We start from the raw sequence: 14471 nt of genomic DNA on the forward strand, positions 1-14471 counted from the left end.
GATCAGTGAATCTAGTGGGTGACCAGACGAAAGTCCAACGGTGAACCACGAAATCGATTCCAGTGAGCCTTTGGTGGTAAAAGCCTGTTCTCTCCGGGTCGAACTCATCGAAAACACTGCCTTAACTGTGCGCGGCTATCGGACACGCGTCTCTTGTACATAGAACGAATTGTAGGAAGACGAAGAAGAATAAAACTCTGTTTACGAGCCGAGTTAAAACGGCACACACACACGCGCGCGGAATCGATAAGCAAAACTGAAATTCGTAATGTAATAATAATCGTGACGGAAGTAAAACTAGAGACTGTGCATTTAGATGGTTATACATATGTGTACATACGTACTATGGACTCGCGGAAACCAGATGAAAAAATGGATATATATATCCATTTAGACGGATGTTTATGTATAAATAAATATATATATATAAATATATATATATATATATATATATATATATATATATATATATATAGTTAGATAGTTAGGTAGAGGACATCGAATAAGGAACGAGCGAAAGTGAGAGAAGATGATGTCGGCATCGTTCCAGCGCGATATAAAATATACGAGAAAAAAAAAACCAATGCTGAAGGTAAATGGAACACGTTTTATCGATTTGTTATATATAGATATATAAATATGAAACGGAATACGCACGAGCAGGACAGATACACATACACATACACACAAACACGAACGAACGAGTGGACACACCGGTTTCCTGAGGGATGATGATCGTGCCAAAATTTCACACCTCTCAGTTTTCGACGTACGAACGTTTCCGTTGATGTTTCTATTCAGAGTTTGTTGAAATGCCGTGTTTCTTTCGTGCACGTCGACAATATACTCCGCGCCGATACGCGATCTTCTGTCTTTTTTTTTTTTTTTTTAATGAGAGTGAAGAAACGCGACGGGAGTGGAGGAGGGGGGGAAGGAAGAACGAATCGTGCGCGGACGTTCGATCGCGTAGAACGACCTCGAACCGCGTGAAATCCGACGATTTTTAAATCGACACAAGTTTATTTGGAAGATTGTATATTTGTTACTTTCGACGAATAAAATATTCTTGTATACCTCGATGGATGCTCGTTCACTCATTTCTCTATTTTCTTGCGCTCTTACTACTTCCTAATCCAAGATTCATTGACTTGATATATGTATAGAGGGTGTCCCACCTAACGTCATCACTTTAAAAAGTGAGATATTGAAGGTGCACCTCGTATGTCAGATACACGAGTTATAGATGACTCGTTTCTCAATAAGAAAATTGAAGTGGCTGTGAGCATTTGCAAAGGTAAGTGTACTAAAATTGGATCTGCATGTTTAAGGTTAGTTTTAGTTGTAAGATCTGAAATAAATCTGATCGAAAAATGATGGAAGACTCGTATGACTCGTATATATTAAATTCTTTTCCAACTTGGATTGGAATATTGAATGTTCCACAAATTGTCTACCTCCGAACGGACCGATATCGAGTTTCACTATAACAAATACGTGATGGTAATCCCTCCGAAACCGAAGGTTCACCTAATATTCTTAGCCCTCGATGACGAAACCTCCCCTAAATATGAAACCTCCTAGGGACGACTGGGTAACACGATACGAGTATAGCCTCTAATGCTCAAAGAAGAAGAAGAAGAAAGAATCTTAGTTTCGCTCGAAGAATGAGTCAGCATTGATCACGGACTCCAACATTTCTGGGCGAGTAATCGCCGCAAAGTTTCATGGCTGGCCATCACGTTTCACCATTACAGAGTTTCGATTCCGTGATACGAGGTAAGTGTTCGGGATCGTGATGCGTGCACTTAATACATCCTCGAATTAGTTCGAGAACTTTTGCCTCGACGGGGCATCGCATCGTTCCGGGAACTACGGACGATAATTGTTCGAAAGGTACACACAACATCTCGGAAACCGATAGGAAACGGGAGATTGCGGTGAATCCTAGGGTAAACGTCTAAATTACTGCTACCTTGAAATTGTAATGTAACTATCATTTAATCATTTTACGCGTTGTTTAACCTAAAAATCATTTCAGTTTAGAACAAGAAAATTCTAATATACAACATCAATAAGACATAGAGTAACCAAACAAGTACATTTCGTGACATTAAAATCACTGAATATTATAAAACAGACTTTACAACTTCACGAGCCACCCACAATAATACTAAAAATACACAAAATACTTTCCAGACTTCACAAACTATAATTCGTTGATGTGAAATTCCAACATGTTCTCCCGCAAAAGAAATCCAGTACGAGTCCCGTGTCTAATAGCTTCCCGGAACTCAATTTGTCGCGTAATTCTGCGTGCCGTATCCCCGCGAAATCGAACCAGAGTCGCGCATTCGTTTCGCGTCCTGTTCCGCGGCAACACGCAACGGCAATCGGCACGAGAAACGATTCCCCTCGATCTATCACGAAACACCGTCAGTCACGGTCTATCACGGCCGACACAATGGACTATACTCTCTAGCCCCGTTCTATCCGCAAATGCATTTTATCGACGTATCGTCGATAATTTCCAGTAAAAGACTGTCTCGTCGCCTCCATTCTCCGGCTGGCTGTATTGCTTCCATCCGCCGCGAGTTGCCTTCGATTCTGTTTCCACGACTCGTCCAGAGACAGAGACGAAACGTTTCCTTCTTCTTCTCCACCAACCCCTCAGCTTGTCTCTTTACCTCGGACCGGTCTAAGAGGTTACAGCGGAGAAATATTCCTCGATTTTTCTCGCTGCAACAGCGACAACTGGGGAAAGAGAGAAAGAGGTAGATGTACGAGTCTCGACGCCGGCGGAAGAGACGGGTGACAATGGACGCGGAGCGTAGCAATTTCGAAATGTCGATACCAGTCACGCGTATACACCCATCCGCGTCTTTTCTACGGCTGAGAGCAACGCTTTTCCAAGCTTTCTGCCCGTGTAACGCGCTTATCGCGCCACTTCGCGTGCCACCACCACCACTTGCCACGGTGAATTGTCTCTGACTTATGGTGTCATCGTTCGAACGCTTTAACGGGATGGCTCGATGGATAGAACGGCTGAATTTTCTCGAGAGAGGTTTTCTTCTGTGCTGTCTTTCCTTGCAGCATGGGTAAGGAAGAATTTGGAAATCGGATCGTTGAATTGGAATTTGGCGATCTTTCTAGTTCGTTGGACAAGATTGTTGTGGCCAATTGAGGGGTCTAGCAAGAGGGACCTACATTAAGTTAACGACCAATAATTAACAGCCACAATAAGTGTTAAACAGTCTAGTGAATCTTTAATAAATGTCAAAGGAAACGTAATTCATCATTATTCCCAAATTGAAAGAATTAGAGGGAGCGTTAACTTACTCTCCGAGGCGATTCTATGCCACAAAATCTTGAAAAATGAAATTTTTATTAATTCTTGCACCTCTTGGTGTCTAGTTGTTACTCCTGAATTTGTAACTGTACGTTGCAAAATTATGTACACTCATAGTATATTATGGCGCACACTATTTTTCATAAAAGCCTTAATATCTCACAACGTTATTTGTTATGGTATCTTGCATCGAACCCCTCAATTTTGCTCGGTATTCTCGCACGCTAACCACCTGAGAGTTTTCTATCAGTTTTTGTCCATCGATTCATCCTCCGGACGGCAAATGTACCCACGTCTGGGATACAGGTCCGCCAGGTGCTCACGAAAGGATCCACTCTGGTAGGAGGATCGTGCACCTTTCGTCCCCTCTTCAACTCTTCCTGATGTTCGAGAACCAGGGCGCCGCCCACGGATATAGCTCCTGCAGAAAACTCGAAAATTCTGTTCTCACGCTTTTGTACCGCGTCTTTCATCGATTAACCCTCCCACGGAGCACCGACACCGACCGCTTTTGACTCCAGCAAGCTGAAATTTCGCGTGTTGGAACTAAGCACCAGACGTCCACCAATTCACAAAATATTACAAGCTCGACAATCCCACGGATTCCAGCGGTTTCAAACGAAAAGCCTCGATTTATTATATTCCCAAGTCTTTTTTTATCAGCTGGATATGAAATCGTCAAAGGGAGAGGCGACAGCGCTGTGGGGAACGTGTCACGGTGGTGTACACGAGACAGCCGAGGAGCCTGGCGCACACGATATTAATTTAAATTCCAGCGTTAAAAGGGCAAACAACGCGATGGACACGGGTGACGCGCGTCTGATAGGTGAGTGTACAGGCGAAAGGAACGGGGGAGAAACAGAACGAAAGAAACAAAAAAAAAAATAGGAAACGTGACTCACTTTCTCACGCGGCGTTTCTGAAGGAACCGAGAAAACTATTAAATACAGACGGTTCGAAACACGACGATGAGAGAGACAGAGAGAGGGCCAGGAGCGGTAGCCGCGCCTACTAGAAAATTAAAAACCGTCGTCTCCGCTTCATCCTCTTCGCGGAAGACCGTGAAGAAAACGGAATGCGCACAAGTGTTCTTCAAGTGCTCCAGCATGTTGCCGGTCGGAAAGTCTAAGTGCCATAAAAATAGCTCGAGAGGAACGGTTACTTCTCCTTCCCCTCTGTCTCCCTCTCCCCCTTTTACCGGCGACGAGATGAGCTTCTGATGCCGCTTTTACTATTCGCACGATTGCGAGAGGGACACTTCGGTATGTCGAATCCTCATTGATATGCGTCTACCGGCAGGCGTGCCTTGATTACACCCCTCGAGACCAGGGGTTCCCAAAGCTTACGCGCCGACTGGCTTCGATTCTCGCCTCGCTGGACCTATTCGGCTACGCTCGCCACCGAGATTCATTCATTTCTCGAGCTTGTTGATTCATTCACAACGAACGTGGGTTGAGGCAGACAGGAAAATCGAGATCTTTTTGTCCGAACATATTTATCCGTCATAACATTTGAAAATATTTTTTCACGAGTCGTGATTCACGATATATTTATGTGTGAAGAAAATGATAGATACGTGCTCTCATTCGCACATTTCACCCACCACTGCCATATGCCCGCATGCTGCACGTTGTTGCCCGCTAGTGAGTTTGGTGGGCCTGAGTTATCCATCACTGTTTTATGGGTACAGTAAAGACTCCACGAGAGTTTGAAACTCGAGTCCGCTGTAAGACTTTCACGGTGCACTACTAATCGTTTCAACACCTACTAAATCTATTGTTTGCTCGAAGCCCGATCTTCGGCAACAGAAACGAAGGGGAGAATCAATTATCTTGACAGATTCCACGGCCTCCGCATCCCAGTGGTGAGGATGAAGTAGAAACTCTCATGAGGAACTTCCTACTCAACTCTCATCGAGTCTTTACTGCAGCTATTTTTATGCATGGATGATAGGATAGAATCTAGGGTTAACTTGGATATTAAGAGCCTTTGAATTCTGGACCAATAATAATAACCGCCAATGGAATTCCATCCTAATTAGCTGTGCCAGGATGCACTTGTGATAAAAGAATTAAATTGTACAGGATTATGTCTGGATTTTGCTGAAGGTAGAAATGTTAATGAATGTGTATCAGATTTTCGTAAAATCTCTTTCTAACGTCTTTCCAGCGAGGATATTTCCGCATCCCCGCGTTGCGAACCGCTGACGAAGAATGTATCCTTTAAGTTTCCGCCTGCTGGCGACATTAGACGATCGAATTTTCTAAATACCCGTCATTACGTGCCCGGCTGAATCGTCCGGGGCTTTCAACAATCTCTCCAACGAGCGAAAATAGGGAACGGTTAACGTCTTCATTCAAGGACTCGGCCCCCGTCGGCCTAAACGAAATCCCCCGATCGTCGAGCATCGTTTCCTCCCGGTCGAACCGGGCACGATTTTTCATCCGCGAAAATACTCGTCCTCCGGTTGATCAACCTGCTCCGGCAGACTGGTTTCGATTCGACGAAAAGTGGAGTCGTTTCGAGTCGGACTTTTATGTGGCTGCTCGAGAACGTAGCACTGACCGTCTGGCGATACACCTTGAATCGTCATCCTGTTTCCTTCTACTTGCCATGAGAACGGTTTGCTTGATGTAAGACAAGGACGAAAATGGAACTACAGACCCTGAAAATATGAGTCTATTCGGTACCAGTTCAATTATCTTTTTAAATTAGACAAAATAAAAATAAGTGCACCATTGGATGACTTTTTCTGACAGTCGGGTACATCCTCGAATGAAAAGACGTATACTAGTTCTTTCGCGATCTTCCACCTTATACATGTTCCTCTCCTCAGGGTTTATGCTTCTCGATAATCAACGTGAACCAACTAGAAGTTCACATTAGAAGTACAGATTATATGTAACTCTACATTCACTCGAAATTCTAGGCACTCGATCTCGAGAGCTTCCGAATCGTTTCATTTCCATGAATTTCATAGCTTTGTTCGTGCATTAACCCTCGGAAAGCGGATGGTCTGGGACGGACACGGCAGGCGGAGGCAGGACCATTTTGATCCATAGTAAAATTTCCATTGTACGCAGGTTTGAAGAGGGTATTGTGCATACAATTGTATATATATATATCTTCAAGTTCATACACAGTGACTCACAAGCTTGTTCACGGAAGACTATCATTTATAGTTGACCATATTATTTCCCAAAATGCAAATTTCATTTCAAAATTACGAATAAATGTATCACAAGAGGATGATAAAAGCAACGATAAAGAGAATATATAAATAGAAATTGCATAAAAACTTTTACACCTAATTATTATTTCAGAAATCTGTATACCAATATGTGAGTCACTGTACAACTGCAAAGAATATGGAAATAACTTTAGATGGGTCAAAATGACCCTGCATTTGGTACATGAAAGTTAAATAAAGACAAACTCGAATATCATGCTTCGAGGTTTCGCGTGCGATTCCAAGCGTGCCGTGCGTGGCTCGCTCGTAAATCGTAATAACTCTGGCGGCGCGAAGATTACGGTTTCGCGAGCGTGGAATCAGTCGCGGGTATATTTCCCGTCATCCCGCGTGACACTCGACGACTTATTGGCATGTCGAATCGTCATTAAGGGCGAAGCTCTCCGGTCCAGCTCGTTTCTTTCGCGCGGCGAGTGTCGCGTGATTTTTGTTGCGCGGTCACGTTCCGTGTTCTTGTCACGGGTTTTCTTGTCTCTGGGCGTTGGAGTGGACACGCGTGACATGGTAACGCGAGAAAGCCCCGGCGATACCAGTATGACGGACGATTTTGGTTCCTCTGACACGTTTCCCTCGCCTGCGAGCTACTTTCTAGGATATTCCGACGCGATCGCTGAGAGTTTCCATCGACTTTGACGGTTAATCTCTGCATTTTGCAACGCGTTTAACAATCCACGATGTCACGAAAATAAAGGGTACGTTGCTTGAGAATAATTGTTAATATTAAAAGTAACTGAAGCACTTTCATTGATAATTCTTGTGATCCATTTCTTTGCTATTAGTCCTTTAACGACCAGACCTTCAAATCGTTGTTTGATAATTAAAGGCTGATATACAGTGACTCAGATTTGTGCGATACTATACTGCGAATTTAATTTCCAAACATGGAATAACGTATTATTGAAGTAAAAATAATGAAGGTATATAAACAGATACTGCATATTCGGAAATATGTGAACGAATATGTGAGTCACTGTATATATGTTGTATCCTGTTACTGTGAAGTCGAAAATATCAATATTAAACCGACCTATTTTCTTTCTTCATTTATTTTCGGAGGGAATACTTGAATTCACTTTACTATCGGTGAAATTGCGGATTCTTGCTGACAATGTTAAATATTAACCGACAGAATCTGAGGATCAAAGATTATTTTCCCTTTAACTCGTAGGTTTCGAACCCCTTCCAACGTTAACTTTTCCGTCGATACCAGACGACTCAGACTTCTACGAATAAAAATAAAACAGATCGACGGTACCGCAGCCCCGAAAATGGTCGCCATATAAGGCCAGCACGAGGCGATTTCGTGGCGCCTTTAGGCTTGCTCGCGTCTCGCCTCCGTTTTTCTGGAGTTCCTGGCGGAGGACGTTAACGGTGGGCCCCGACCGAAGATTATGGGTTATCGACATTGTTTGTCATGCGTTACGACAGCGAGCGAGCGCTGGCGGGCAGGAATCGCCGCGAGACGGCGAAGGAATGTTCGGTTCACTTTCATCGTCGCCGTACGATTTTACACCTCCTTAGGCGGCGCACACAGCGAAACTGCTCACCTAGCCGCGAGCTGTGTGCAGACACTGACCCGAGAACAGCGGTGTAAATGGCGCCGCAGTGGTACCAAACGAGCCGGTGCTAGGAGAGAGATCGTTACTTCGCGAAGATCAATTAGAATGCGCGGAGTCGAACCAGACGACCGGCCACGGAAGGAATAAATACGTTCGCGGGTAATTCGAGTGATGTAATAATGCAGTATTGGATCGCAGCGGGGATTCTCACTTGGGTCTCGCTAGAGCCATCGTTACATGTGTTTTATTAACGGATGTGAAAGCTTTTTTTTTTGTTTCAGAATTACGGGGAGTAGCTTTCTTACGAGGTGGAAAAAATAACTTCGCCTAGAAGAAGTGCAATTTGAGTAATTAATGAAAATTTCGATAGTAAATAATATGGAAGCCATGTTTAAAGCAGAAATCCACGGTGTCAACGGGGATTATGTTGAAATATAACGAAAAATATATTTTCATTGTAGAAAGAAGGATTCTGAGATACGATAAATTGTTATCGGTTTATATGAAAACGATTCTTACTTGAAAAATGACCCTCGTTTTTTTGTAAATCAAGTCCTTATACCATATTTGATTCTGGAAACATTTAGATCTCAGTACCTTCAACTTTCTGTTTATAAGATACAAGAAATCCTTATTACAATAATGAAAGAACGGTAGCAACATCATGCCCCGATGTTTTACTAAATTCTTAGCGCTTCTTCATCAACGATCTTCCATTCGGAGATCATTCAATCAAAATACACCCCCCAGAACCTCGACTAACCATTATATATGTACCTCGAAAGGTATGACCGCCTCGGACGTTCATTACCTACTTTCGCACCAAATTCAATCTTCAAAGCTTGCCTCGTTAATCTTCCCCAGGCGACAATCATCCCCATTACAATCATCGACGCATCCCCACAAAGGATTCTCGCGGTTCACCGTGATTAGTCCATTCTTTCTGCCGTTTATAAAGAACACGAACGGAACAGGTCTTCCAATGTTCTGTTTACTCGCTGCTTGTTGCGGCTACCGTGTCCCGTTTCCTATTATACGAACGATAGAGGGAGGAAGATCGAAGAAACGCCCGCGGTCACACGCGTCGAAGAGAACAGAGAAGAAAGAGGGACTCGAGAGAGAATCTTCTGTGGGACGGTGGCGTGCAGACGTCGTGAAATTGATTTCACACGGGACCACAGTGTTCTATCGGTGATCTAATAAGCCGATGCATGTGTCTGTGTGTGTGTGTGTGTACGATGCGTCCTGCACTCTCCGATCCAGACGATTGTAAATACGGCTGCTTCTCCACGGAATACGCTCGACGTATTACTCGGCCGGCTCGTCAAGACTCTCACGTTGTTCCTCTCGTCGACACTGGTAATCTCCTCTTCGTCGTGTTTGCACGTATTCTCCGGAGATCCGAGGATTTACCGAATACGACGTTTTCCGTGTACATCCAAAGCCGTAGATCGCGCGGGACGTTTCTCATTCGGCACCGGGGATTCTCGAACGGGTTCCAGGGTGATCCGCGATGAAGCGACCTATCGAGTGGAAGACTCTGGCAAACAGGAGAAACAGTGTTTGCTACTGAAATCTCTCTGTTGTAGAACAGATCTCTGGCCAATTTGGTGAGTGGTGTCTTCCATGATCCTTACTGAGCTGTTTTATATTCGGTGTACTGGATAGATCGTTAATACAATAAACTAGAGATAATTAAAATCTTAAAGAACCCTATAAATGCATAAATATCCGTAGTCTAATTATGAACAAACTTTAAATAAGAAAACAGAATGTTCAGTAGAAGGTTAAACACAATCAAATTTAATATATAATTTACTTCAACGGTTTGAGAATTGTTCAATGTATACACGATAGTTATTTCGTGGCGAGTGACTGTAGTCGCCTGTAATACACAAAGGTCACTTCCAAGCCCATAGTATCGAAAGGGTAAAAGAAAGTTAAATTGATAAGACACTAAAAACAGTACAAAGGAAGCATCGATCTATCGACCTAGACTTCGAAGGCCAGAAGATTTAAAGACCCGACGAAACCGTAAAACTAAATCACCGAATCTCAGCGATTAATTATTCCTGTCGTCGCGGGGCCCATAAACCGTGTTCCGCCACACACGATTAGCAAACCTCTAACGCCGCCCACGCGGTCGGTTTCGTGCGCGGGTAAGAATCAGTCGAACGAAAGGCGGACAACGTAGTATCGCATTATTCCGTCGGGCTAACGATCGTGCGCGCGAAGGACAGCCAGGTCTCGGTCGAATTTCACAGTTTCGTGATCGAACGATCCGTCGAGGATCCCTTATCCATCTTCGTTGCGTCCGAGCGAGGTCGTCGGCGAAAGGAACCGACGCCTCTCGCTGGTTTGCCTCCCCTAGGCCGTATACATATGTATCCGTTCTTCTCGGGCCATTGTCAACCAGGCCCCGAAGGCAGTAGATAAAGAGCAAGACGGATACGTGTATACACTCGTTCTCGAACCTGCCAGGCCGCGCGAGCCCACGCGAATTTGGTGACTCACTTTAGAGCCACGACTGAGCACTCGGTGGTGTAACCTACGCGTGTCACTCATGAATGGCCCCAGTCTGCGATAGAGGTGAAACCGTTCCGCGGCGGTATTTCGAGGATCTAGAGGCGGGTTATATCGCCGTGTATTGTATACTTAAACCGCCGCTGACCGATAAGATCCTGAAAACGTTTCGATAGACAATTCCGCCGGTGTCCCCTCTCCTCTTTCCTTCAACCTCCCACAGGATCCTACGTCCCTTTTTCTGTCCGCAGGCTCTAGTTTTTCTGGCCCGTGGTTCACATTGTTTCGCCAGCGCGCGCGCGCGCGGTTATTCATATGTATGAGGCGGCGGTTACGGAGGTAATGGGATGCCGGCTTGTCGGATTAATAAAAATGTTTGTCGTGATCCTTTGAGCGGGGAATGATCCAGAGCAAGAAATAAACGAGCCTCTCCGCGGCCAGGCCCAGCACGCTCAACGTGTATAGCACCGCTGTGATTATCCTGTAGCCACGGGAATTTAACGATCGAGTCGTGAACCGAGTCGGGACCTGGCGGACTTCTAACGGGTAAAACCGATGGGGGATCGATCGGTTTGCTTATGAAACCACGGAGCAATGACACTATTTGTTCCCCGGGTTCTTGGAATATTTAGCTAATAAGCGAGAAGCGATAAATTCCACCGTTAGAGCGATTCTGGTTCGATTTCGTGTCTCGATATGCACAGGATAAGGTTCGATTATCAGCTTATCGCAATACCTACAAGCTGTTATTTAATAGTTTAGTAGATCCAACGATCGACAGTCAGGGAACTGTTATTAGACAGTTCAATCTCAGTAGCAAATTACATTCATGAATAATAGCAAGAACTCTAATATAGTAATGTAACAAATTCTTCTTTAACCCTGATCTAAGGGTAAATTAATAGGCTCCTTTCTGTAAGCATTGAAATTTAAAAGTCTATTAACCTTCGACACTACAATATATACCATATAAAAACGTTATATCAATTGACAAGAATTTCTAAAAAAAAATAATATAAAATCTGCATTTCTGTAAAAATTGATTTCTGTTTATTAGTCGGACACATCCTTTTTCCTCGAAACATCAAGGCATACTGAAACGAAATCACCTAGCCATCGTTATGCGAAGGTTAATAGGTTACGGGTCAGTAAAGTGTTAACACAATTACCAACCTTAAATATTTTAATTCAACCTTGTATACTCGGCGACTACATTGTACGACATTTCATTCGAGTCACCCTGCGCGTATACCCTACGCTCACCAACCCCAACGGACATCGCTGCTGAAAAAAAAATTACAAAGTCCAATAACAATAGATTAATCCAGACTCTTTTGGCAGGAGTATATGTATCGCAGTTTAATCCCTCTGTCCCCGTTTGTCTCAATCGCGACAGTAATTCATCCCTCCACGCCCGGAGGAAGAACAACTGGCCCCGTGTAGCGTGCACAGAACGCGTTTTAATACCCTTACAACGGCCCCGCTTTGTTGGCCGCATTGACACGTCGCCGTATCAAGATCCATTTCACTCCGACAGAAAACGCGTTCTAACACCCCCTTTAAAACGCAGTCATCTACGGGCCCGTTAACCCCTCTGTCCGCGTTGCGCGCATCCCTCGGTCCATCGTAGCCCTTCTCCCCGTATAATATTTCACTCACCCCTAGGATCGAGCTAATGTTTTCAGAATTTCAAGCCGCGGTCGCGTTTTTCTCACGTGTCCTCCGAGGGATCTAGATCGGACACGCGATTAGACATTTGTAGAATTCTCAGCTTAAATATCGTGCGGTAAATTATATGACAACTTCACAAATGTAATCAAGACGATTTAATTGCGATAGACAGTGGTGCATATGGTTCTGAACGAAATCTTTCGTTGAAAACACTCTTCGGACGCGTAGTGATTGAATTCGATCAGAACCTAGGTATAGATCTAAAATATAATTTACTGATGTGTCAGTCGATTGGAGAACTCTGGGTTCCCCATCGCCCTTAATGCAGACTAGAATGGAATTATAATGCGGGTAGTGGTAAGAATTGAAATTGATTAATTCCATCAGAAATACAATATACTTCTTTCAGCAAACTCTCGACATCATCCCTCTAAATTGTAAAAGATATAAGAATAGTACTATAATATAAACTTTTTTCAATAGTTCCGAATATGTGACACGAATTCCCATTAGATGGTTACCCTAGGTCTGTTCGATGCTTTTAGATTTCGAAGCTGAAAAGAAATCGGGCACGCGCGACGCCTTCTTCGGGGGCAGCGTGTCACTGGAACAAAACCATTCTGCAAAAAAAAGCGCATCCCTCGATGCACCAGCGGACAAGGAAGAAAGATAAAAAGGTAGAGGGTAGAAAGGAACGGTGGGACGTTCGCGATGTTCTCGGCGAGGAGAATATTCGAGGGTGACTTTGCGTCGTTGCATCCCCTCTATCCTGAGAGGAGGCGGACGAAGGGTAGATGGACGCATTGTGCCGCCAACTTTGCTCTCTCCGCAATACAATAAAATCCTCTTTGCACGGCGCGTCATTGTTTAACGGCTGATTGACGTTGATCGAGGGGCCACACCGGCGACGCCCGCCATCCCCCTTTTCCGGAAAAGTGTCGCCCTACCCTCGAAATGGAATCTCGCGGCCGTACGTGAACGCTCCCGTGCACCCGTTAACTGATATAGACGAGCGGATATTAGGCAGCCGGGAAAGTTCTGTCGTGGATGGGCGGAGGCTGAGTTTCTATCGATTCGTGAATATTTCAAGCCGATCGTTCGTTATTTATACAATTCAAGGAGAATCTTCGAATCCTACAACTTAAACATGTTGGTATTTTCTGTGTCTATAATTCTGATACTAGGAAAAAGGCAGACGACTTAACCCTTTGGTACTCATGTTACAAGTGCATAAAATTCTGTCGCCCTTTAATATTTAACTTTTGTCAGCAAGAATCCGTAGTCTCACTGATATAAAGTATCTCGCTACTTGTTTAGTTCGGAAATTCAAGTACACCCTCCAAAAATAATCTATTCTCTATTCATTCTTACGTCTGTGTTAGGGGTTGCGATCTTTCACTGGATCCACCAAGACAAATTCCACAAGCACGATCGTACGCACGAAACGGAACAAAAGAGCACCCTCCGAAAAAAGAGAAACGGAATCGTATCGAATTGTCAAGCACGAATACAAGATACGAAAGGACACGTGTCCCTTCTCGTTCCCCGAAAAATCAGCCGACATCCCTCCATCGAGACCGTTGTTGCCATCGGAAACTTTTTTTGTTGGAAACCCCCGTCCCGCGCGTCAAGCCCGCGAGACAGAACTTTTACCCTCCCCCGTGACCGGTGCCTGTTACACGTAGAGGACGTATGTATGTGTAAGGTAGGAAACATTGATACCACGAGAGCCATATCCCTGACTTCTACTGGGGCTCTTTGACATCGAGTCGGCGTTACGAACGTCGAGAGAGTATTGTACCGAGCGGGAGATGCGCCGGGAGCCCAGTGACGCGTGACACGTCCCTGGAGGGCCGAGGGCGACGCTAAATAGAACGCCCATTAGTAACGAATACCGCGAGGAATCCCCTCGTGTGCCCATGGTTCGGCCACTGTCTCTCTCTCTCTCTCTCTTCTCTCTCGTATACATAATGTGGCAACGTCGGCCACCATTGGGGGGTGAGTTTCGAGCGGAGAACCGACCGTCCGGGGGCCCTCCGGGAACGATACGCGGTCGCGATAATTTTCTGTTAGCCGCCTAGCGCCACCGAGGGTGCGGATTTTCGTGAGAGCCCCAGATGCC

At 44.7% G+C, this 14471-nt stretch overlaps 1 protein-coding gene across 1 annotated transcript in view; it reads left to right on the plus strand.

Moving 5' to 3' along the window:
- Window positions 1–3181, plus strand: part of LOC107187667 (netrin receptor UNC5B-a-like) — a 34017-nt gene extending 30836 nt beyond the window's left edge. The window contains exon 13 of the mRNA XM_015575810.1: window positions 3091–3181. Within this exon, the coding sequence (XP_015431296.1) occupies window positions 3091–3181 (91 nt within the window). The remainder of the gene's footprint in view (window positions 1–3090) is intronic.
- The last annotated feature ends 11290 nt before the right edge of the window (window positions 3182–14471 follow it).

Source organism: Dufourea novaeangliae, unplaced genomic scaffold (genome assembly GCF_001272555.1).
Source record: "Dufourea novaeangliae isolate 0120121106 unplaced genomic scaffold, ASM127255v1 scaffold101, whole genome shotgun sequence".
NCBI classification, from domain to species: Eukaryota; Metazoa; Arthropoda; class Insecta; order Hymenoptera; family Halictidae; genus Dufourea; species Dufourea novaeangliae.